This window comes from Microtus pennsylvanicus, chromosome 8 (genome assembly GCF_037038515.1).
Source record: "Microtus pennsylvanicus isolate mMicPen1 chromosome 8, mMicPen1.hap1, whole genome shotgun sequence".
NCBI lineage: Eukaryota > Metazoa > Chordata > Mammalia > Rodentia > Cricetidae > Microtus > Microtus pennsylvanicus.
The window spans coordinates 73697098-73722732 of record NC_134586.1 but is presented as its reverse complement, the minus strand read 5'-3'; the positions used below and the strand labels follow the sequence as shown (position 1 = coordinate 73722732).

Below are 25635 nucleotides of genomic sequence, written 5' to 3'. Positions count from 1 at the left end.
TCATGTGTTGTTATACAGCAATAGACAAAACGCCTATCATGTTCTTGAAAACCAGTTTCAATTTCACTGGTCCTGATGTAAAAGAAACTAAAAAGCCATAGAGTTGATGATGTAAGGATTTGTTAACAGATTCGCTTATGACACACTGAACCATACAAAGTGGAAACCAGCTAAAAGAGCACCGCCTCCAAAATACCCCAAAGATAAGTAGTATGCTAACCAGCTCTGTTGGCAACAAGCAAAGTTTACCACACTAGGGTGTAAATGTTCTAACAGGTGGCTCAAGGGGACAGCACAGGGTCACAGCAGCCATTAAGTCCTGAAGTCCCTTGTGTACTTATCAGGAAAAGCATAATTCTGCCAGGTGGGCAGGATGACCTGGCATCATCAGAAAGAACAGCATTGGTGTATTTATGAAATCTGGCAATATCTCTGCTGTGTAAATGTCCCATCTGCCCAAGTGGCCAAGTGGTCTTCTGTCTCCATATGAACTGTTCAAAATGTAACCTGGGGCAGGGACCCAAAAGAGATTTAAAGATGACGGAGTGTGTGTAATGGAGAAGTCTCAGGCGTACATAAGTTAGCAATGTCTTCTGTCTGAGGCTGGCTCTTCCCTGGGCATCGGGCTGAACTGGACACGCGCTAGCGAAGATCTTTCCTTTCATGTCAATGTGTGCAGAGTGGTGTCACGCTGGGAAGCATGTTAGTCTCTAACAGCCCAAGAGTTGGCCCTGTGCTCTCAGCCCACCCCCTCAGACCTCACTGCCATTGTGACTGGCCTGTTTGTTCACTTGCTTGAAAATGTCTTTTGTTTTGTTTGTTGAAACATGGTTTCTCTAACAGCCCTGGCTGTTCTGGAACTTGCTCTGTAGGCCAGGCAGGCTTTGAATTCCAGAGACTTGTTTGCCTCTGCCTGAGTGCAGGGATTAAGCTTGGATCACCATGGTGCACTACCTTTTCTTTTCTTTTCCTTTCCTTTCCTTTCCTTTCTTTTCTTTTCTTTTTTCTTTTCTTTTCTTTTCTTTTTCTTCTGCATTCTCTCCTTGTGAACTGGAACTCACCAAACAGATGAGCTGGCTGAAAAATGAGCTACAGGAAGCTGCCTGTCTCTCCTTCCCCAGCAGTGGGATTCCAAGCTTCCTTTTCACATGGGCGCTGCTGACTCTGCTCTGCCCCTCGTGCTCCCGGGGCCACACTTCGCCAATTGAGCCAGCTTCTCAGCATGTAAGTTCAAATCTTGACTTTACTACTTCTTCAACTGGTAAGCACCAGCAGTTTCTTCCACTGCCGTAGATTCCTCTAAAATATGGGGCTAAGAAGGCTGTATCCCAAGAGTCTTGAAGATCGACTGAACCAAGTTCTGAGAGGACTTGCGGACTGGCACATAACAGGCGCTCTACAAATACATGGGTGAGGGACGGACTGACAGAGGGGTTCAAGACCTGTCTGACTTGGCAGAGGATTAGGTCCATGTGGGGGCATTTTCTCCATCAGGGCCTCCCTCTGCCCACGGGCAGCTTTTCCATGGTGTTTTATTGCAAGTTCTTTTCCCTCACTTTGTTTATCTGGCTCACAGGAAATATTCCTAGAAAAACCTCAAGGGACCAACTTCTTTTGTGCCCCAGGGCAGCAGACAGTTGGATTTGTTATCTGCCACAGAACTCCAACAGTTGGGGCCCCGGGAAGGGGCTGGGATGGCAGTTGGGATTAATTCACATCATAAAGGCTGCTTCAGTAAAAAGAACTTAGCCTCTGAACCCTGGATAAGGTAGAGTCAGAAGATGAGGGAATTCTTTCCACCCCCACATCACACAGTCCTCAGTCTGGGCTGAGGCACCTCCTGTCCCCTGTTCCTTTTGCCTTCCCACAGAACGGTCACACCAGCAGCAGTCAAAACTGCTTTGAAGGCACCAGCCTCTGGGGAAGCCCCGCTTCTGTCCTGGTTGTGGGAAGAGAGCCATTTGGCATGCAAAAAAGAAACAGGCCATCTGGAGAAGCCTGAGACCTCAGTGAATTGTTCCAGTGATCTTCAAGCTTTTATTTATTGTAAAAAAAACAACATGATAACAACATTAAATAAAATTTTTAAAAAAGGAATAAAAGATGACTCATGATTCAAGAGCCCTGACACCCACAAGTGTTTAATTTTTTTCCAGTCCCTTTTGAGTTTTGGCATGCAATCTGTGTTTGCCTTCTTTCATTCTTTTTTTTTCTTGAGACAAGTGACTCAGCAGACCAGGCTGACCTTGAACTCTTGACCAGAGACCTGCCTGCCTCAGCCTCTAGTGCTGGGATTAAAGGCATGGCCATACCCAGCAGATCCTCTTCATTTACATTTAGGCTGGGTACTGTGTATCTCAGGCTGGTCTGAACTCAGTAATAGTCAAAATGACCTTCAGTTGATGCTCAGGTCCCTATCTACTGAAGGCTGAGGTGATGGGTAGGCAGCACATGTCCATTTATGTGATGCTGGGGTTGAATTCACAGCTTCATGCATCCTAGGCAGGCACTCTAGCAACTGAGCTACATCCCCAGTGACTTCCTTTTAAAAAATGTATCATTTAATATACTCCTTAAGTCCTTTTCTAGTATTAATACACAGTCTTCACATTGGTCTCCTCCATGTTTTCTGTTTTTGTTTTGTGTTTTTTTCAGCTGCAAATATCCCAGCCAATTTGATTCAAGCATAATTGATGATTCCTTATCCCTGGAGCATTCCTGTTCATGGCTGGAATCTTGACAAAGCTATGCCTGAAAGGGAGTTTGTTTTCTGGTCCCATCTGCACCACAGAGATCTTCTTTCTTCTCTGCTGACCATGTAACTTGAGAGTTGCCTTGTCCTATCCCTACCTAAACTGCCCTCTGAAGCTGTGCCCTTGGCCAGGGGCTTCAAAAAAGGAATCCCTATGTTTGGTTTGTTCCTCCTAGTAAAAGCAATGCATGCATATGTAAAAATTAAAAATATATAGAACAGTCCAGGAGAGTGAGAATGCTCTATGCTGGTTATGGTGGTACAGGCCCTATGATCTAGCACCCAGGGAGTTGGAGGCAGGAGCAGTGCCAAGGGTTTGAGGCACCTTCTGTCCCTGCTTTCCCTAGCGTGCCAGGCCAGTCAGGGTTACACACAGAGACAGCGTTGCTATCAGGCCGACGTGGCACTGTTTTGACCCCATTTCTGCGGCAGGTCCCTTTTCTCCCACATTCTGCCACCTTCCCAGTTCACTCCAGCGCTGACTTGTATCACATGACTAATGGCACAATGAAGGAATTCTAGCAGAATGAGCTGAGGGCTCGGGCACTTATTTAGTCAGGAACGTGCACAAATAAGCACACACAGAGTCTCACTTGGAGGGCTCGAGGGTGGTTGGTTCAGTTCACAGAGGAGCCCAAAGCCTCGTGTGACTGGAATGCACAGAGGCATGGAGGGAGGGCTTCAGGACAGGGTTAATCCAGCAACTAAAAAATATCAGAAAGGAAATGTAATCTTTCTACTCTTTGTATACTCGGTGCTCCCACAGGATGGTCTTCTCCTTCAGGCCTCTTCTTCTAGTCCACATGGCTATCTCTTCCACTTCTTCTGAGGCTGCTCACAGCTAGCAGGAAATGGAAGCATTTCCTCTCAGTCCTTCTGGTTCCTGTGGCTTGTGATAGGAATCCTTTCTATTTCTAGAAATTACTGCAGCTGCCAGAGGGAGGGAGAAACAACCTTTTAAATATAGAATTTACCTCATGTTTGTTGCCCAATCAGACATTAAAGCTGAAGTTGTTTAAAAATATTTATTACATCAGGTTTGGTGGCACAAACTTTAAACCCAGGCCTCAGCAGACACAGGCAAGCAGAGCTCTGAGGGTTTAAGGCTGGCCTGATTTACTTCCAAGTTCCAGGCCAGCCGTGGTGGCACCATGTATAAAAACAAGTCTAAAACAACACCTCCCCTCCAAAGCCAAAAGAAATAGGCATTACTCCATTAAAGGTGATAAACATAGGCCGGAGGTATAGCTCAGTGGCAGAGCGCTACTCAGTCATCATGGTGGTGGTCCAGTCAGTCAGCATGATGGTGTTCCAGTCAGTCAGCATGGTGGTAGTCTAGTCAGCATGGTGGTGTTCCAGTCAGTCATCATGGTGGTGGTCCAGTCAGTCAGCATGGTGGTGGTCCAGTCAGCACAGTGATGGTCCAGTCAGTCATCATGGTGGTAGTCCAGTCAGTCAGCATGGTGGTGGTCCAGTCAGTCAGCATGATGGTGTTCCACTCAGTCATCATGGTGATGGTCCAGTCAGTCAGCATGGTGGTGGTCCTGTCAGCATGGTGATGGTCCAGTCAGTCAGCATGATGGTGTTCCACTCAGTCATCATGGTGGTGTTCCAGTCAGTCAGCATGGTGATGGTCCAGTCAGTCAGCATGGTGGTGTTCCAGTCAGTCAGCATGGTGGTGGTCCAGTCAGTCATCATGGTGATGGTCCAGTCAGTCATCATGGTGGTGTTCCAGTCAGTCAGCATGGTGGTGTTCCAGTCAGTCAGCATGGTGATGGTACAGTCAGTCAGCATGATGGTGTTCCAGTCAGTCAGCATGGTGGTAGTCCAGTCAGTCAGCATGGTGGTGGTCCAGTCAGTCAGCATGGTGGTGGTCCAGTCAGTCAGCATGGTGGTAGTCCAGTCAGTCAGCATGGTGGTGGTCCAGTCAGTCAGCATGATGGTGTTCCAGTCAGTCAGCATGGTGGTAGTCTAGTCAGTCAGCATGATGGTGTTCCAGTCAGTCAGCATGGTGGTAGTCTAGTCAGCATGGTGATGGTCCAGTCAGTCAGCATGGTGGTGGGCCAGTCAGTCAGCATGGTGGTGGTCCAATCAGTCATCATGGTGATGGTCCAGTCAGTCAGCATGGTGGTGGTCCAGTCAGTCATCATGGTGATGGTCCAGTCAGTCAGCATGGTGGTGGTCCAGTCAGTCATCATGGTGATGGTCCAGTCAGTCAGCATGGTGGTGGGCCAGTCAGTCATCATGGTGGTTGGCCAGTCAGTCATCATGGTGATGGTCCAGTCAGTCAGCATGGTGGTGGGCCAGTCAGTCAGCATGGTGGTGTTCCAGTCAGTCATCATGGTGATGGTCCAGTCAGTCAGCATGGTGGTGGGCCAGTCAGTCATCATGGTGATGGTCCAGTCATTCAGCATTGTGATGGTCCAGTCAGTCATCATGGTGGTGGTCCAGTCAGTCAGCATGATGGTGTTCCAGTCAGTCAGCATGGTGGTAGTCTAGTCAGCACGGTGATGGGCCAGTCAGTCATCATGGTGGTGGTCCCTCAGTCATCATGGTAATGGTCCAGTCAGTCAGTATGGTGGTGGTCCAGTCAATCAGCATGGTGATGGTCCAGTCAGTCAGCATGGTGGTGGTCCAGTCAGTCAGCATGGTGGTGGTCCAGTCAATCTGCATGGTGGTGGTCCAGTCAGTGGAAGGCCCTGGATTTGGTCTCCAGCACTGAAAAAATAAATATACAACTGTAGTTTGCTGTCCTTGATTTATTAATGGTTTTTCCATATGCTAGTCAGAGCCTGGAAGCTTCTCTCAAAGGCCAGCCAGTAAAACTTTGAGATCTAGTGAGTGAGTCTAGTATATTATTTGGGGGTCTTAGAGAGTGTGAACCAGGCGAATGAGCAGAATGCTGAGACAGATGTCTGTGAGGCTAAGACAGGAGGCAGAGTTCACAGCTTATTCTTCGTTGCCCCTAACTTAGACCTGCCTTGCATCAGGGTACTTCCGGCTCCCAGGGCAATGGTTATTGCACAGGGAGCTGTGGGGAGAACCGAGGCAGATACCCCAGGATGTCTGACCAGGCTGGTCTCCAGTAGCGAGGGGGTGAGGTGCTCAGCATTCCAGGCAGCTGCTCGGTCTGACTAGCCTTGGCCAACCCACTGGATTTAGACAGCCCCATGTCAAACTTTCTTCCATTTTTTTTTCTTCTAGAATATTCCCAGTGTGCTTAAAATCATCCAGATTTCTTATTTTTGTAATGAAAGCAGAATCCAGCCAGCCTATTCTTTCCTGTGTTTCATTCTTGGCATTGACTACCCAGATAGCATCCCCCACCCACACATCCCAGCTCTGCTCTCCACCCTGGAGAAAGAACCAAGATGTGTCCAAACCTGCTGCTCTGTTCGAGCTGCTGAAAAGGAAAAAGTGATAGGACTCTTGGCTTGGAGTCTAGGATCTTGTTCTTCAAAATGAGAGAGGTATTGTTTGGTTTGTGGGAGCTGGGAGAAAGAGGTCCTTTTCCGGTTTCTACAGCCTCACATGCCGTTGTAAAACCCCGATCCTAGCTCTCACTACAAAGCTTCAGCTTTGTCAGCTGACACACAGCCATGAGACCTATCATGGGACCAGAAGCCTCAGAAAGAAGTTTGATATGTGGCAATCAAGAAAACTGAGCTGGATTCTGAGGACATGTCTCCTCCAGACTGTCAGAATGCCCCTTTGGGGTTAAATGTTCTCGAGACTGAAGGCAAGCTGTTCCAGCTTAACAAAAACTAACCCGCCAGGGCATTTTCCCCAATACACGTGCACTAACAAAGGGTCTACATCCTCAGAAGAACTTGGCATCATTCATATATCATTTACTTTGTGGTTTGGATCTCCTTCTTGTCGGCTTTTCTAGAGGATCATGGGAAGAAATATTCTAAAAGGGAGATCCAGTCCAGTTTTAAGCAATTTTAACTCCCCAAATTTGAGTTTAAAAAATGGTATGGTAGCTCCTTTCCAGAATAAGGTGTGAGAGGCGAGGGCATCAGGAGGTTTTAGATAAATGGATCTGAGTGCTCCAAGCTCAGGTTCTGATCTTGGTTCTGCCACTAAATGCCTCCAGTGGTTTGAAAGTTACTCACCCCTACAAGGACCTCAGGACAAGCACTATGACACTAGGTACAATATAAGGCAGTCCTGGCAGGGCCCAAGACACGTCCCTCTAGTCCAGTGATTCTCAACCTTCCTAAGGCTACAACTTTTTAAAACAGTTCCCTATGTTGTGGTGACCCCGACCATAAAATGACTTTTGTTGCTACTTCATAACTGTAATTTTGATACTGTTATGAATAGTAAACACCTGTATTTTCCGATGGTCTCAGGGGACCCCTGGTTGAGAACCGCTGGTCTAGCCTGTCCTGGTGCTTGCCTCGCGGGACACAGGACCGAGAACCGGTAACTGTCTAAAGACCAGAGGGCAGCTGGCAAATAAAGCACGTGACGACGTCAAGCCCCTTCTTCCCCTGGCTCCGCGATTTCTAACCGGATGCTCAACCGAAAGCCCACAACCGGTCCAAAGCCACCTTTGGTTCCCAGAGCCGCCTTCCACCATCTAATCGCGGACAAGCCTTGATTAGATGGAGAGGTGGAGAGCGCCCCAGGAGCGGGGCACCCCTGTCCCAGGCCTCCTGGCGCCCAAGCTGCGTCCCGGCAGGATGCGCCCTACTCCCCCTTGATCCACAGGGCGGAGGGGGCTGCCCGCTCGGAGGCGGGGCCGCGGCGGGGCCCCGCGCGCTGTGATTGGCCTCTCATGTCCTCGTGACGTGCGGTCCCGCCCCCTCCGCGTCCGCGCCGGGGAGCGGACTCTCCGAGGCTGAATGGGCGCGATCGCGGCGCGGGGGGCGGGCTGGGGCGCGGGGCCCGGGGCTGGCTCCTAGCCAGCGCTCCCTCCCTAGCATGCGCCCGGAGGCGACGGGCGGCGCGGAGCGGCGGCCTCAGAAGCCGCGAAGCCAAGCAGCGGCACCTGCCTGCCGAGGTACGTGGCGCAGCCCCCAGTCGGCATAGCGGACACACGCAACCCAGGCAGCGGCGATCCGCCTTTGCCCACTCACACCCCGGGCCCAGAGACTCCTCCCCAGCCCTGCGACGCCGGACGCGCCTGCGGGGGGACGCGGGCGGAGGGTCGCGGCCCCGGGCCGCTAAGATAGGCGCCCCCGCGGCCGGCACAGGTGTGGAAGCGGCGCATCGGGTAAGGATGACCCGACCCGTGTGGCAGGTCCAGCCGAGGTGGTCCTTTCCAGGAGGTTTGGTTTGGAGTGTTTTAATTCATTGCTGGAACCTTCTGAGCCAGCAGAGCCGAACTGACTCAGTGTCCACCGTGACTGGCTTGGGGGAACCCTCTGCAGGTCACTAGTGGCTCCCGAACCTTCCCTGTGCATGCAAGTGGGTAGATTTCTGCTGGTAGAAATTCGCTGGTGACCTTCCCCGCCCCCGTCTCTGCGGCCAGTCCTGCGGAGGAGACACGTTGGGGCGACCTTTTTCATTCCCTGGAAATTTTAAACAGTGGCCTGAGGAGGGGGTGCGTTCTTTGTGTGCTGTTTTGTTTGTTTGTTTTTTCCCCCCAGAGAATATTTGGTAGGACCCTATGAATAGAAGCAAACCCCTACCCCACACCAGCTGATGACCTTGGCATCCACTGATCCTCCTGGGGGGGGGGGGGGCGGACACGACTTGCTCTCCTGGTCTCTGTACTGGAAAGCTTAACCTGCTGTAGACTGAGGTCTCTTCCAGGCCACTGGGGTTGTGGTTCTAACCATTTAAAATAAATATATCATAAGAAAACTCTGTAGAATCATTAATTGACTTGAAAATGAAATTTTACTTCTTAGTCTTTATATATTTTATATATGGTGTCATTTTCTTAAAAGGGTCATTTCCCCCAAAAGTGGTTTTATGTGTTATACTTTTTCTGGAACGGACTAGTTGCGGGTTCCTGCAGCCAAGGGCTGAGCTAGGTTTTAGACTCACAAAGGAAGGAGACTCGCTCTCATCTTCTGCCCTCTGGTGTCTAGCCAAGCCTTCCCTTGGTTTCTGACGGTAAATCCTCTTCTACCTGCAGATGGGCACACATGCTGGAGCCTGCAGTCTGTTGAACGAAAGGACCAGACAGGACAGATTTGGGTTTCATTTGTGTAATTCTATATCCTGACAGCTCAGAGCAGTGTCTAACATTTCTAGTTGCAGAGCTGGGAATCGTCTACTTCCAAGTGTTTGGACAAGAGAGGATTAATACGAACTTCCAGAGCACTGTGGTCAGACTGTCTCTTGACACCCATGTCTGCTATGTGGTTGATGCCGGTTCTTTAAGGTGGAAATTTTGGTTAGTGTTGATAGTGTGTCTTTGAGACTTGAAAAGATATGAAGGAGATGACTGGGGGTTTTGATGGCTGGTTTTTGTTTGTTTGTTTGATTGGTTGGTTGGTTTGGGTTTTGGCGCTGGGTATATGTAGCTCAGGTTGGCCTTGAATTCACTCTGCAACCCATGCTGGCTTTGAACACTGATCCTCTGACCTCCATCTTCTTAGTGCTAGGATTACAGGCCTGTGCCAATACGCCTGGTTTAAACAGAGTAAGATGAGGAGAGACGAAAGACAGAGTGCTGGGGGGCTGGCAGGAAATTCTAAAAGCACATGGATTCTGAAAATTCCTTCAGTTTGTCATACGTTGCTAATGCCCATGTCATCAACATAGGTTAAGGGGTGAATGCTTAGGGAAACAGGCAAGGAGGAACTCTGCTACACTACTTCTTTATGCCCCTTACTGGGCTGGCCGGAGCAGTGGAGAGGTAGCAGCTGTCTCTTGGGACATAAATGGTGTGCTGGGTAGTTTTTAAGGCCAACTTGTTACAATCTGGAGTCATCTGGGGAAAGAGAACATCAGTTGAAGGAGATGCCCCCACCAGATTGTCCTGTAGGCAAGCCTGTGAGAGACATTTTCTTAATTAGTGACCCACCTCATTGTGGGTGGTGTGACCCCTGGGCAGGTGATCCTGGGTTGTATAAGGAAGCCGGCTGAGCAAACTCTGAAGGACAGCCAGTAAGCAGTGTTCCTCCTTGGCCTCTCCATCAGCTCCTGCCCGCAGGTTCCTGTCATGTTTCAGTCCCTGCCCTAATTTCTCTGGCTGTGGACTGTGATATGGAACTGTAAGATGAAATTAAACACTTTCTTTCCAGTTGCTGTTGGTCATGGTATCACAGCAGTAGAAATCCTAACAAAGACATGTAGGAAGAGTCACCCTCCACACCTCTCTGGCTTCCGAGGAGGTCTGTATTCTGTGCTGCTTTTGGAACCAGGAGGATGGTCGTCATCCTCCAAGGGCGTGCTCTACACAGCTTGTCTAGCTGGGAAGGTTTGGTGTAGAAACCACTAGGAATATACATGGCAGCTGCTGAGGATGAGAAGAAAGGGCTGGATCAGCGTGGGTGGCATAAGTTAGCGGAGGCATCCACTGGAGGGGTGTGACTCACGGACCCGGTGTGGGAGGAAGCCATAAATACGGATGGTGGCCCAAGGGCTCTCCTGGAAGAGAAACCCAGTTCAAGCAGTTCCTAGAGGGAGCAAGTGGGGTGTGCGAAGGAGGGAGAAAATGAACTGAGAGAGCTCATGGTCGAAACTAGCTTACCTGGACACCTGCTGTGGGACAATGGGCTGTACCCTGTCAGTTATATTTTAAATAAACGCTGATTGGCCAGTAGCTAGGCAGGACATATAGGCGAGACAATCAGGCAGGAAGTGGAAGCGGGGCGACGAGACCAGGAGAATTCTGGGAAGAGGAAAGCTCATTTTCCACAGTTGTGACCTAGTCACAGAAGAAGCAAGATGTGACTGCCCCACCGAATAAGGTACCGAGCCACATGGCTAACACAGACAAGAATAATGGGCTAATATAAGTTATTAGAGTTAATAAGAAGCCTAAGCCAATCAGTTTATAGTTAATGGAGACCTCTGTGTGATTTTTTGGGGACTTAATGACTGAGGGAACCAGGCAGGACAGAAAACTCAGTCAACAGACACCAAACAAGATTTGTTCCTGTTTAAATAAGGTGTAGATACCTGCATCTGGGGGTGATGTGCAGGCTTGTTAATCTGAGCACTTGGGCAGGAGGGTCAAGAGCTCAAGGTCAACTGGGGTATATGAGACCCTGACTTGATATGTATACAGTCTTATACTTGCAAGCTTATACCTGCATACATAAAGCCAATGAGATGATTCAGTGCACCGAGTTGCCTGCTGCCCAATGATCTGAGTTAAATCTTCAGAACCTACACAGTGGAATGAGTACTCTTTTCTCTTATGACGACGTCTTAGAAACGTGTGGGTTCAGGGAAAATAGACGTACCTACCGTGTATCACTGAACAAGTTTCTGTATTGAACGTGTGCCACCTTGAGATCAAGGATCAGTTCTGATCTAACCAGGACCCGTGCTTTATCTGATCACTGGCTCTCAGCATTAACCCTGGCCTGCCTGCCTTCTCACACTGTGCGTAAATGGGAACCTGCAGTGTGTGTCTCCTTTTGTGAGCACAGAGGCCTCCCGTGCTGCCTGTAGTTAGAGCATGCTCACTCTCGTTGCTGGTGGTGATCACAGGGGAGTTTCGTGTGTCTTGTCTGTGGTTAGTCGTTCTAGTGTTTGTCTGCACTAGATAGTGCTGCTGTAACTAGTGCCTAACTTTGGTAGAATCTGTGCTGAGCAGTAGGATCACTGGGTTATGGGTTTATTACTCTCTTGGGGGTCCCCAGGCAAAGCTCTTTTATTCTAGTCTTAGAATTAATGGTGGGAGCTCCTACAGCCTGAATGATGAAGGTGATCGTTTCCAGGTGATGGTGCTGGAGTTGTTTTTACAGGAGGCTAAGTTTCCGCTTGGTCCTGTTCTATATGGCCTCAGGAAGAGCAAGCAGTCCTGCAGGCTCCAGGCTCTCCTCTGGTCCAAGCACAGGGCAGACGGAGCTTAAGCTCTGAGCTACAGGATCCTCTTGATGTTAAGAGTGTCTCTAGCCCTAGTCTTCACCCATCTTGCTGCAAACCTCCACCCACCCAACCACTACGTTTCTGTTTACCTACAGGAAAAGCCTTTGTCTTACTTGAGGTTTTCAACAATAGGAAGCATTTTTGTACTTCAGTTACATCAGGGAAAAATACCCAGGAGTAAATTTTTAGGTCATGAATCAACATTTATACTCGTGAATTCTCTTTTTTTTTCCCCTTCAGACTTAATAATCTCTGGGATTATAATAATTTAAGATTGTGTGATTGAGTTTGATCAGCTCAACAAACAGCATTTAACAGGTCTACTTTATGAATGATATTTAAGCTTTTTGAATGTTGTGGACACTTTTCTGTTGAAATTGGAGCGGCAGCAGGGCTGTGTCCCTGGCATCCGGCCGCCCCCATGGCTAGCTTTACCCGAAATAATTACATGGAAACTGTATGACACTCCCACATCACTTTTAAAATTCTTTATGGTTTTTAGTTTAGTTTTTGTTTGTTCGTTTTCAGATAAGGGTTCATAAAACCCAGTCTGGCCTTGAACTTTGGTTCCTGCCTCGCCTTCTAAGTGCCAGAACTGAAGCCGTGTGCCACCGCACTGGGTTGGGCTGTTTTATTAAAGACTGTCATTTTCATAATGGCAGGTATATATATATATATATATATATATATATATATATATATATATATATATTAACTGAGCAGAGACAGTTTTTCTGTTAGGCATCGAGAATGTGTCCTTCCGGCTGTCTTCTTTCCAGCCTCTGCTCCCTCATCCCCTCCCTCTTGTTCTTCACCCCTGTTATGTTCTCCTCTCTCTTTATCTAGACTCCAGCAAGCAGCAAGATCAGGACAGAGTGGCTCGGGTCTTTCCTTCTCTTTGCTTGCCATATTCTGCAGTCAAGGTCTTAGTCAGCTGGGGCTTCTGCTGGCCCAGGCCGCCACTTACCTTCCCGTGCTCTCCAGTGGGAAGAACCTGAGTCATACCTGTAATTTAAAATTTCCTAGTAGCCTGCCTTTAAAAAAGTAAAGAGGAGCAGACTGGTATTAGAGAGATGGCTTGGTGGTGAGAACGCTTGCTGTCCTAATAGAGAACCGGGATTCCATCCCCACCAGCCATGTCGGGCAGCTCATAGCTGCCTATAATCCTAGCTGCAGGGTATGCAAAGCCCTTTTCCAGCTCCTGTGGGTATGATACCACATGTGCACATATACACAAAGTTAAAAAGTAAAAGTAAGGGGCTGGCAAGATGGCTCAGGGGGCAGAGGCCACTGCTGCCTGATCTGACAACCTGAGTTTGATCCCCAGGACCCATAACCTGGAAGGAGAGAGCTCACAATGAAGACTCTCCACGTGCATGATCTCTACATGCACTCCATGACACGTCTGCACTCATACAGATACACACACACATACTCACAACCAAAATAGAATAAAATTAAGAGTGATAATAAAAATAACTCTTAAAAAATAAAAAGAAACAGGTTGGTTCAAGTTTCCGTTTCTCTTGACGATACTGACGCCTAAACTTGCATTTACCTAGTGACACGGCCCCCAGCCGTTTGTCGTACCTAATGAGTACTTTGTGGTCTGTTAGTCAGACTAAGCCTTGAGTCCTGCGCCCCGCCCCCTGTAGACATAGTTTCCTCACTCTCTCCTCACCTGCTGTAGAACTGTTACGTGGATTAGCTGATTTCACCATAGCCCTGTTTGGTTCCGCTGCCCCTCCCATTTTACAAATGAGGGTATTAAGATAAAAAGATATAAGAAACTCCAGAGTTCAGAGCTAGGACTTAGACCTAGGCCTGAAGATTGTAAATGAGGCCACTGTTCCCATGTCTTTGCAGCAAATAATGTATTCCTATTGGAGGAGGTCCCTTCTTTTGTTCCTGGCTGCTCAGCCCAGAACTAATCACACAGTAACCACATTATTTAAATCTCCACTTGGCCCATTAGCTCTAACTTCTTATTTGCTAACTCTTACATCTTAATTTAACCCATCTCCATTAATCTGTGTATCGCCACGTGGCTGTGGCTTACTGGGTAAAGTTTCGGTGTCTGTCTCCAGTGGGGCTACATGGTTTCTCCTTGATGCCTCCTTCTTTCTCCCAGCATTCAGTTTAGTTTTTTCCACCTGGCTCTTCTTTATTAACCAATGGTATTCACAGCAAACAGAGGGGAATCCCACATCATATTCCCATCCCTCAGAAGGGATCCTGTCATAATTCATGACATTGCTTTGAGGTGGCTGAGGTAGTTCTGTCCAGGTTTCTACACCTCCAGGGGCCACATCATTGCTCCCCTGGGTCTCCACAGCACTTTTCTATCTGGTATTGCCTCATGAGGGGATGGCCAACCTCGAGAGGTTTCTTCAACATCCAGTTCCACTTAGAAAATCCTTTTATTCTTCCAGTATAATTTCAGCAGTCAGGTAGGACCTGCTCATTTCTTCGTCGGGCTCAGCGTATCATCCCTCCTGGGCTGGACCCTTTGACACAGACTTCTCCACCAGCATGTGCTGTCGCTACACTGACATCTGCCTCCCGCACCCTGCTCTAGCTCCTAGTCAGACAGCGGCAGAGAAGCATTTCTTCTTCGGGAAGCCCCTTTACCGGTTCTCTGCCCCACATCTCTAAAACTTGTAACACTTTGCCCCAGTGTGCAGCACAGAACACCATGAGACGGAAGGCCTCGGAGATAGATGTGCTGGTCTGTTCTCAACCTTTGTTTTTTGTTGTTTGTATTTTTAGGTGGGATTATGAGGGCTTCTGAAAGAAAAGGCCGTGTCTGTTGCTTCTCACTGTATGTCCAGATGTGAGCTCCATATGTGCCTGGAACCTGCTATGTCTGTTTGGGAGTCTGCCCAAGTGCTGGCTTAAAGTCTTTTGCCAAACAAGATTGGGCCCTCAGCATTTTATCCTGGGTGAGGGATAAATTCCCTCCCTGAGGAACTATTGATAATTAAAAGTTTTTGGAAAAGGGGTTTCATTTTCTTCCATGGTATAGCTACTGATCAGTTGCCTTTGTTGGGGCAGGAAACACTATTTAAACTCAGTGGATCACACACAAAAGAGGACATGAAGCTGGAAGGGAGATTTGTTGGGAAGAAGAACGTGAGCAGGAGGAAACAGGGAGGGGATGGGTATAAAAATGACTAAAGTTTATTTGTATAAAGTATAAAACTGTAAACTGTGTCTCAGCTAGAGTTTTTATTACTATGAAGAGGCACCGTGACCACGGCAACTCCTAAGGAGAGAAACATTTCATTGAGGCTCGCTTACAGTTTCAGAGGTTTCGTCCATTATCATCATGACAGGAAGCATGGTGGTACACAGGCAGACATAGAGAAGGAGCTGGGAATTCTATATCTGGATCAGTAGGAAGAAAGAGAGACACTGGGCCTGACTTGAGCATTTGAAACCTCGAAGCCCACCCCCAGTGACACACTTCCTCCAACAAGGCTACACCTCCTAATAGTGCCACTTTCATTCAAACCACCACAGTAAGAAAATTTTGTTTTGTTAAAAAAAAAATGGTTCAAGATAAAAGGGTTCATGCCAGGCGTGGTGATGCACACCTTTAATCCCAGCACTCTGGAGACAGAGGCAGGCAGATCTCTGTGAGTTTGAGGCCAGCCTGGTCTACAAAGTGATTTCCAAGATAGCCAGGACTATATAGAGAGACATACAAACAAAATCAAAAAAATAAAAGGGTGCATGATTAGGGTGTGAATGCCTTCTAGTCGTTTCTGTCAGACTTAAATATGCGGTGCTGGCTCCAGAGATAGGACTAGCTTAGCACAATCTGTTTCATGTGGCCCAGACTGCTCCTTTGGTCTTCATCTCCTGTCCCTCAGTTGCCAGGTCCTGTCAAGCCCTGCACCGTGCCTGTCACTGCATTGCTGCTTCCTGATTTGGGTTTTAGCTGATGTGTTCTACACCCATAGGACAAACACAGTTTTTATTGGCATTGGTTAATGTCAGAGCTGCCTAGCAATCCCCCAGCACCCGTCCCCATCAGCCTGGTTCTCTGGGAGCATATCTGAGGCCCTATTTGGTGGTATAGTCATGTTCTACCATCTTAAAACCATGACTTTTGCCATTTCTCTCTGGGATGCGGGTTGGTGGCATTATAAGGTGCCTGCCCGTTGTCTCATCTGTTTTCCAATGAATTCAAGCATGCGGGGAAGGTCCCGATAATGAACCTTTATTTGTGCTGGCCTCACAGTTGTTTTTTCGAACTGTCTGTTCTTCTGGCTTTCATTTTCTCCTATGAAGTATGACTTGTTCAGCCAAAACTTATCTTTTCCTTTTATAGGGAAATCTTCCATTTAAAACTTCGCTTCTGGAGTTTGCTATGTTTAGGACAGGCAGGGATTGCCACAGACTTGTTTTATCGTAGCAGATTCTTTGAGGGTGATGGTGTGGCCATGCCGGGTCCCCCGCCCAAGAGCTCTCATATAATGCCCTTGTTAAGGGGGCCCACAAGGAAGGAGAAGTCCTATGAATGGATTTCTTCCAGCATCCTGTTTTGCTCACTCTTCCTCTTTCTCTTTGAGAGGTGCCCCCACTTCTGCCACTAAATAGTTTTGAGAGTTGATGCAGGGTTCAGAACCTTCTTGGGTGCTCTCTTAGTTTAAGAACTGCTCCTCCCAGCTCAGTCACCAAGTTCCGGAGGCATCCTACTTCCTGATATCCCCTGCTTGGTTCCCTTCTTCCGCCTTTGACCCAGCAGTTCAGTCACCCCTCATAGCCATGAGCTCAGTGACCCTTTGACCACCCGGTGCCTTGGCCTTGCCCTGCTGGGGTTGTCCTTACCACTGTCCTGCTTAGAACTGTTGAATGAATGTCCTGGTGTTCTTAGTTGACTCTGTGACCACTGTTCCTTAGATCCCCTGGTATCCAGCCTCAGCACATCTCTGGGCTGTCAACATATTCTTCTTTCCATCCAGAACACAATCCTTGTCACCCTTGGAACATCTGTTCACTCGTCACCCACCCCCCTTTTCCTCTACTGGACATGTACTCCTTTCCCATCAGCCCCACTATCTCATTGTTGCTGCTTGGAGTATATGGGGAGTTCCTGGTCAGGTAGTCATTGAAAGAGAAAAGGGATTATGCCCTATTTATTTTCCTAGTCTCAGCTTCTGGTATGTAACATTTTCTTGTTAAATGTTTATTTAAAGGATTATAAATCTGGACGTGGTGGTTTATGACCCCAGGGAACCTGAGACAGGAGGATCACATTGGATTTAAAACTACTTAGTTAAAAAAAAATAAATAAACAACTGAGGTGTAGGGAGAACAAAGCCAATCCCATACCCATGCAGACCAGCCCCTCCCAACTGAGGCTGTATGGGAAATGTAAGCCCTAATACCCAAAGGCTGGCTGTGTTATACATTACCTTCTCTCCTGTGCTTCTGTAAGCATTCTAGTTGTTGGCCATCCTTGGGGAAACTGGCATTTTCTAGCTATTGATATGGGTCTTCATCCATGGTGGAATTCCAGTCACAGAAGGCTAATGTAGACAACTCAACCCTGCTCATGTAAAATGCATGAGACAGAGGCTGAAAGGATATAGCCAAGAACGCTAGCAGTGGGCACCCCTGGGCTCTAGGTCAACATCATCCTAATCTCCTTTCCTCTGTCAAATATTCTCTGACTTTGTAAGAACAAGAGTTCGAGACTGGGGAGATGTCTTAGTGGGGAAAAAGCTTGCTGTACAAATGTGAGGGCCTGTGTTCAGATACTGTGCACCTGCCTAAAAACTAGGTGTAGCTAGAGTCTGGTAACCTTGCGGCTGGGGTTGGGCCCAGGCAGGAACAAACCAAACAAACAAAATGGGAAGAACAAGACAGGCAGCAATAGAGGGAGACACCTTATGTCCTTCTCTGGCCTCATGAGAACATGAGAGAGTGGGGTGGAGAATGGGCTGAAATGTTAAAACAGAATAATAATTTTTTTTTAAGATTTTAAAAGTATTTCCTGAATAAAGCAGATTAGACTCCCTAGCCATCATCATGCCGGAGGGGGAGGCAGAACCATGGACTGAGCCTCCTCGGCATTGCTCATTAAAACAGACCAGGCACTGGTGTGCCTCTTGGTGTCAACTCTCTGGGTCCCACATCTCTTCTTGCTTCTGGACTTTTTAGGAAGTCTCTAACAGACATGCAACAATAATCCCATGTCCTATCTAAGTGGCATCTAGTCTTCTTTCTTTTTTAACTTTCCATTGATTGTGGATTTCACACCATACATCCTGATCCCATTCATCTCCCCATCGTTTCATATCCATCCTGCCCTTGCAACATCCCCACCAAAGTAAAATAAAATTAAAAATCATCGTGGAAGCTGTTGTGTGGCACAGTACCCTTTAGTCCAAGTTTTCTTTGTTTTGTAGATTTTACATTCTATTGTATGAGTGTTTCCCTGCATGTATGTATGCATGCCTGGTCCCCAGAAGAGGACCTCAGATCTCCTGGAACTGGAGTTATAGATGGTTGTGAGCCCCTATGTGGGTGCAGGAAACGAGAGTGCTCTTAACGACTGAGCCATCTCTCCAGCTCCTGCCTAGTTTTCGTACTAGGAGTGAGCATGAGTTGAAGTTCCTTGGAGTAAATCTGATAGGAGACCCAGATGCTAGTTCATCTTCACCCACTGTGCTCTGACAAGCCTTATCCTTATTCTGTTATCTACCAGTGGCTACTGAAACAGAAAGATCTGATGAAGAAACAGGAACTTTACTTAGTTCCTAGGTGTGATAGTTCCAGGATGCCCCCCCCCCCACTGGCCTGTATGTTTGAATTCTTGCTTAGTCCCTAGCGGGTGGAACTGTTTAGAAAGGATTAGGAGGTTGGGCCTTATTGGAGATGGTGTGTCCTAGGGAAGTACACTTGGAGATTTCAAAAGCCCGTGATAGGCTCAGTTTCTTTCTCTCTGCTTTCAGCTTGAGGACCAGAATGTGAGCTCTTAGCTACTACTCCCACCCCATGCCTGCTGTCATAGTTCCCGCCATGGTGGTCATGGTGTCACCTTCTGAAGTGCTTTTTAAAAAATAAGTTGCCTTGGTCATGGTGCCTCTTCAAAGCAACAGAAGAATAACTAAGACACTAGGTATCTCCTGTCAAGTCACTTATTCATTCATAAAGATAGCAACTTGATAGTGGATTCTGACTTCTGCCACCCTAACCAGCTTCACATGAAACGTCTCCAGCGCCAGGCCAGTTCAACACCATGCACCTCTGGAAAAACTACTGAGAGAAAAGTGCAGCCTCCCACTGTGCTCCTCTGGCCCCAATGCATAACTTGAATCTAATCATGAAGAAATATCTAATGAACCCCAGCTAGGGAACATTCTATAAAATACTTGGCCCGTACTTTTAAAAAAAAAATGTCAAAATCATAAGAGATAATAGAACTGCTTTAGGTTAAAGGAAGCCAGGGAGACATGACATTGGGCCTCACATGTGATCCTCAACTGTGTCCTGGAAAAGGGAAAAAAAACAAAACTTTTTTTTGGGTTGCTGTTTGTGTTCAAAAACCATCACTACCAGAGAAATCTTCCCTCTTAAAACCTTTATGTTAGAGTCTAGTTTTGAATCAATTCATGTTCTGACATTGACCATTATTCTGTGCTTGTATAAGGTATGACTTTGTTTCTAGAAAAATAAAATACTCAGGGTGTCATGATGCCTCCAACTTGCTTCCAGGTGTATTAATAAATTATGCATTTTCTGCGCTAACAGAATGGCGGTGTACATGTAAGCCATGGGGGATCTGGGTGAAGGATAGATGAGAATTCTTCATATTGGACATCTCTGCGGCCCACAGTTCAGGGTGCTCTGACACCGTGGCAGCAGAAACGGGCTTGTCTGCATCCTGTGTGGCCACTGCTCCTCGGCATCTTTCTCTCCTGACCTCTGCGGGGAACAGAATGAGGACCCAGTCTCTGCTGCAGAGTTCTTTCCGCCGTGCCTGTTCCGGCTACTGTTCTAAGAGCCTTCCTGGTTTGTGGCTGGCCTCAGGGTCAGCTGGTCAACCAGCTCTGGCTGCCGCCACTCCCCCGCTTCCTGATTTAAACTGAGCCTACCACAGTCCTGTAAGAGAAGTTTCCCATTCAGACTTTGAAATGTGTTTAAGCCCAAACACCGTAAGATGCTGTGGTCCAGCCCTCAATAGCAGATAAGGACCAACCCCAGAGTTTCCCATTAAAGGTGGTCTGCCCACATTGGCATTGTGGCATACTCTTGTAATTCCATCATTCAGGAGGCTGAGCAGGAGGGTCCTCAATTTGCATCTGGACCAGTGGGGCGATAACTGCCTCAAAACAAGACCTAAAATGCAAAAAGCAGTACCCGCCATGCTTTGAGAGAACCTGAGTTGTACCTTTCAGTAGAAATCTCACACTTCTAGAATATTTTTAGTAATTGATATACACCCTCAGCTCCTACCCCTAAACTCCTCCCATCTGTCACCCCCTCCAGACGGATTCCAGTTTGTGCTACCCTGCATCCCCGACCCTTTTAAATGCAGTCTGAGGAACCTTTGCTCCAGCTGGGCTTCAGTGGAAAGGTAGCTGTGAGGGCCAGTGGATTCAGAGGAGTATTTCCAAGCTGGGGCTTGTGAACAGTTTGTGGGTGGGTGAACTCGTGGGTGGGTGGATTCATGGGCCTCTGCAGAGTTCCCCTGAAACTGCTGAGCTCCCGGGTCAGAGGAAGGAAGGTTGTGACATGCATTTTGTTCCTCTTTCCTACCTTTTCTTCCCAGTTCTCACTTGCCAAAGCTTCCCCTCCCCACCTTTCATGTTTAGCTGCTCTCAAGCCCAGCCCATAGTAAGCATTGTTGCATTCTCTATGTGTGTTTGAACTTCAAAAAAAAAAAATCCCACTCTCTCTTCTTGGGGGGGGGGGTGTCTTTAGTCTGACTCCTTCCATTTATTCTCGCTTTCATTTTCTCCCTCCATGGCCCCAACATTTTAGTGCCAATCCAACTACCCAAGCCATTTGCTGTTTGAAAGCTAGATGAGTGAGAATTCTACATCCCAGGGAGAGGAACAATAGAAGGTTTGTGCCCAGCCCTGTTTCTTTGAAGATGAGTAAACTTACTTCAGTGGTTACTTCTTGACCCACATCAAATTGACAGATAGTTGAGCATTTTAATCCTATTTTCTTGGGAAGGTCTTGGCATCAAAGAGAGCTAGTTGCTTTTTCTCCCAGGCATACCCCACTGGTACATGCGACAGCCATTGATTTGTATACCTGCCCCTCCCTCAGCTCACACATTCGTGCAGTCATGTTTGTCAACACCTGAGAAATATCCAATGAGACTAGAAAACAATACAGTCAGGTGACTAAAAGGGACCCCAAGAAACCAGAGGGCAAGATGTCTGTTAGTGCCCTCTTTGTGTATGTACATATGCAGGGAAAATCATGAGAGGAAAACCTCCAAGGTTCCAGTCTATTCTGAGAGTTGGAGGACAATGTCCAGCAAAGAGAAATGCAAGTTTGATAAAATGGCAAAGGCAGATAAAGTACACTGTGATCAGGAAATGAAAGATTGTGGACCAGCTAAAGGAGGCAAGAAGAAGAAGGACCCTAATACCTGCAAAAGACCACCGTCTGGATTTTTTTATTCTGCTCTGAATCCCACCCCAAGGTCAAATCCACAGATCTTGGCATCTCCATTGGATGTAGCAGCAAGGCTGTGTGAGATGTGAACTCAGCGGTAGTGAAGTCACCTTAGATCAGGCGGCGCAGAGCTGAAAGAGAAGTCTGAGAGGGTTGTTGCAAGTCGGATGGGGTGTTCGATTACGCCAGAGTCCTGCTGAAGTAGGCCGGAAAAAGGGTGAGAGAAAAGGAATCAAAACTGTCTCCTTGTGAATACCGTAAGTAACAGGGTGCTGTTATTGACACTTCTCTTATGTGAGCCATGTCTATTGCCCTTGGTAGGTTTAATTACAAATTTGATCATATCGTAGTTTCTCAAAGTGTCAGTGGTTCACGTGAAGTAGCTGTGAGTGTCTGGAGCGCCCTGAAACTATCAGTGAAGTTGTACATAGCTCCAAATATTTATAAAATAAGAAGGCATTCTCATGGTCCCCTCGCTCTGCACTTTGAAGGTGTCCTGGCTTTTTGTTTCCAACTCATAAGTTAGTTGTAGTAATAAGAGCGGCGGGGCTGTGTCCCCAACACTCCATCCGCCTGCTCGGCTAGCTTATGCCCCGAAATAATTACACGGACACTGTATTCTTTTAATCACTGCTTGGCCCTTTAGCTCTAGCCCTTACTGGCTAATTCTGATATCCCGATCAACCCATCTCTAATAATCTGTGAGCACCGGTCTTACCTGGAAGATTCTAGCATAAGTCCATCCTGGGTCAGAGCATGGCGTCTCTCTGAGGCGTCTGCTCCGGAGAGGAGAGCTGTGGAGTCTGAGCTCACTTCCTCTTCCTCCCAGTGTTCTGTTCTGTTTACTCCTCCCACCTATGTTCTAACCAATGAGGACCAAGCAGTTTCTTTTTATTTAACCAATGACCTTCCTCCATCAGTTAGTGTTAACTGTAAGGCTATTGGCTGGAAATCCTGAGTTGTCAACTGTACGTACCCATAGTTGGTAAAGAGAACAAAACAACCCAGACAGATGTCTTGTTTGGTGTGGAAGCCGTGAGGGGAAGGTGTGTTTTGGAGGGGGCATAGCTCAGGGCATGTGCTGTGAAGCTGGACCTGTTGATGCTGCCGTGGGCATCCGTTAAGCCTCAGGTTGTCTGATTTTTGTATCTAGTGGCATAGCATTCTGCTGACATTCTTAGTTGTGGGAAAGAGAGGAGGGTCAGCCGGCATGAGAAGCGTTTGGATTTTTTTTTCTTTAGTTAAGTGTGGTAGATTTTCAACCATTTTTAAACAAACTATAGAACTCATCCTTGTTAGCAAAGCAAAGAATTACTGTGTCAACAAAGTTCAGGAATCCTCTGTTACCTAAATGCAGTATTCAACATTCTGTTATTTTTTTATATGGTTAGAATGCTGAAATGAAGTTAAATAAACAGGATTACATTTCAAAACGAAAGAACAGGAAGAAGCACCTAGCTGTGGATTATTTGGACAGGAGATGGCAGGTGAATTTGAATTTGGGTGCACTTCGAGTGTGGGGCCACTTGCAAGCCAGTGGTCAGTGCACTCTCTCCTGAGTCAGCCTTCAGCCAGTGAGTGCTTGGTAAGTGCTTTTTGCACGGTGGCTCTATTTTAGGATGCTGAGGTAAAAGAGTAACCCTCACTCTAGGGATCGCCTCTGCTACTGTGGAGAGCAGGCGGACAGACGGATGTTTGCCAGTGGCAGACTCTCCAGTGCAGCGAAGTCAAGCAGGAAAGGGGTGGGCAGGTTAAGGGGTGAAAAGCTGTTTGCCAAAGACCTTAATCAAGGGAAGCACAGGAACCAGGCGTGAGGGAGTAACTGCTTCTTGGTAAAAATCTTGGAGAGACAACATCTGTGCTCATTAGTTGAGTTCTCTCATCTTGGAGAATGAATCTTTAGAGACATTCCAAGCATTCAGAAAGCATCGCCTTAATGTGTTCAGACTTGTGAAGAGCAGAGATTTGAGTGATGGTAATGATCCACCTTCACACCTGGGGAATTCCAGTTGTGCGGATTAAAGACATCCCTCGGGATCACAGAGGGTTAGTTAGCCAGAATGAGCAGGGTACAGATCTCAGAACAGTGGTCTTGCTTGTCGGGGGAGACAGACCCTTACGACTTGGCTCACTCTGGAGAAGAATCTTGACAGTCTTCGAGCTGAAACCTGTCATTCATTCCATGTGTTTACTGGGAAAAGCTTGCTGAAAAGGGGTTTTCTTTTTAAGTGCTGTGCCCACATGACATGAGAGAATTCACTTGAAAATGGGCGTCCTCATCTGATCCTGTCAGGTGTTACATTCTAGGCATGAAGTGTAGGAATTCACATGTTTTACAACCTCAAGTGGTTCTTCATTAATGTTAATCACAGCACACAGAGGGGACTTCCACATCACCTCCCCTTTTCTGTTTAAATAAAAAAGGTTTTAAATTTAACATAGTAAAATTACATATAACAATTTAGTTATCAAGCAAGAATTACAGTTATCATATTTCTATTTACCTTACCTTTTATCATAACTAAGGAAAACTATAACTACCTATCTATTCTTCAACTCCATCAAAGACTCCAGAAGGATATATTACGTAAGTAAACAGGAAGTGCATTATAAGCAATTTCCAAAACTCTAGAAATGACAGAGACATCTTGCTGCCTGGACAGTTACCCAAAGTTCTTCTTTACCATTGGGGCATCCATCTTTAGCCCAAGGCCCATAGTATCCAGCAGACTTTTCCATGGAGCAGGAAATTTCAAAGACAGTTCAGCCACTTTCTTCTGTATCCTGCAGAATGTCTCGCAGACTCTTTCATTAAGAAGGAACCCCGAAGGATCATCTCACCTTCAGGCAAGTTCAGCAGTCATCTCTCTGTGGGTACTGCATGTCCAGTGAAGCAGTCCAGGCAAGAGTAGTTTCTTGCCCAAATGACTAAGGACCCTCTTCAGTGCCCATCTTCCTCGCGAAGTAATTGGTGCTGCCAGGAGCAGATGTGTCTCAGTGTCATGAAAAGTCCTAAATTCTTAAAACATTTAAAATGCCATATTCTGTAGTCTTTGAAAGATATGAAGAATGCCTATCCATCTGAAATATATAAATGCACATCTAGAAAATCTAACTAACATGACTACAAGCTTGACTATTATAGATGATTATCTATTAACCTGTATTTCTTAATTATACATTACATTTTAAAATGAGCTACACAATCACAATACCTTAATCAAGATCAGAAATACATATACATATAACAAAATTGACCTTAAATTTGTATCAACAAACCAAGATCCATACCAATGCAAATTATTCATATCTATATCAGGATGGGAGTAAGATGGATGGAGTACTTGACCTAAGTCATTTGGGTCTGGGAATGGGTGCTGTCTTCCCATAGCAGTGCCCTGACTGTTAGTGGCTTTGTATAGCCTACGTCTGTGTGTAGATTCAGGCCAGTGACAGGTGAGGACCGAACCACTCTCTCCATGAACCAAGATGCCTTGAAATTGTATATTCCAACCCTAACACAAAGTATTAGATACTGAAATGCAGATGTCATTCACTTCAGTTCTTGATGTTAGTCTTGCATTTAAGTCTAATTATCCTTCTCGACTTTCTGATGAGGCAGTGTTGAGACATTACTATGTATAATAACTGTCCCAGCAGTGCCTGGGTGCTTTTGTTCCTCAGGGATATGTTCCTAGGGGCATTTTTAAACAATTGCTACATTTTATGTGTTGCGATAGTGTGTGTATATGTGTAGACATGAGTACTGTGGCGGGAGTTTGGAGACCAGAAGAGAACTTGTTGGAGTCTGGTTTATCCACCATGTGGACCTGGGGACCAAACTCAGGATTTGAGGCCTTGAAGCAAGTGTGAGCTATCCTACTGCCCCAAAAGACATTTTAAATAAGATTATTTACTTACTTATTTTTATGTGTATATGTGTTTGCCTAAGGGAGTTTATGTGCACCAAGTTTGTGCAGTGCCCATGAGACCTGAAGATTTCAGGTCCCCTGGAACTGGAGTAACAGGTGGTTGTGAGTTGCTGGGGACCAAACCCAGGTCCTCTGCAAGAGTGGTGAGCACACTTAACAGTGGAGTCCAGCTCCACAGATAACATTTGTTATCGACACACAGGAGGAGCAGAAGGAGGGAGGTTTAGAGATGCTGTTGACCTTCAGTGAGGTCAGGATGCTGATGAATGGGGCTGCACAGGTCTGCACAATGGTGGAAAA

The 25635-nt window shown here is 46.9% G+C and overlaps 1 protein-coding gene across 3 annotated transcripts in view; it reads left to right on the top strand.

Annotated features, from left to right (window-relative positions):
• Positions 1-7565: 7565 nt before the first annotated feature.
• The window catches only part of St3gal5 (ST3 beta-galactoside alpha-2,3-sialyltransferase 5), a 58128-nt gene continuing 40058 nt past the window's right edge, over positions 7566-25635 (top strand). The window contains exon 1 of one of the 3 annotated variants that reach the window (XM_075983836.1): positions 7566-7763. In XM_075983836.1, the coding sequence (XP_075839951.1) occupies positions 7685-7763 (79 nt within the window). In that variant the 5' untranslated portion in view covers positions 7566-7684. Of the gene's footprint in view, positions 7977-10547; positions 10630-25635 lie in introns of those variants that run through there. The other 2 variants (XM_075983838.1, XM_075983837.1) reach the window with 2 other exon arrangements.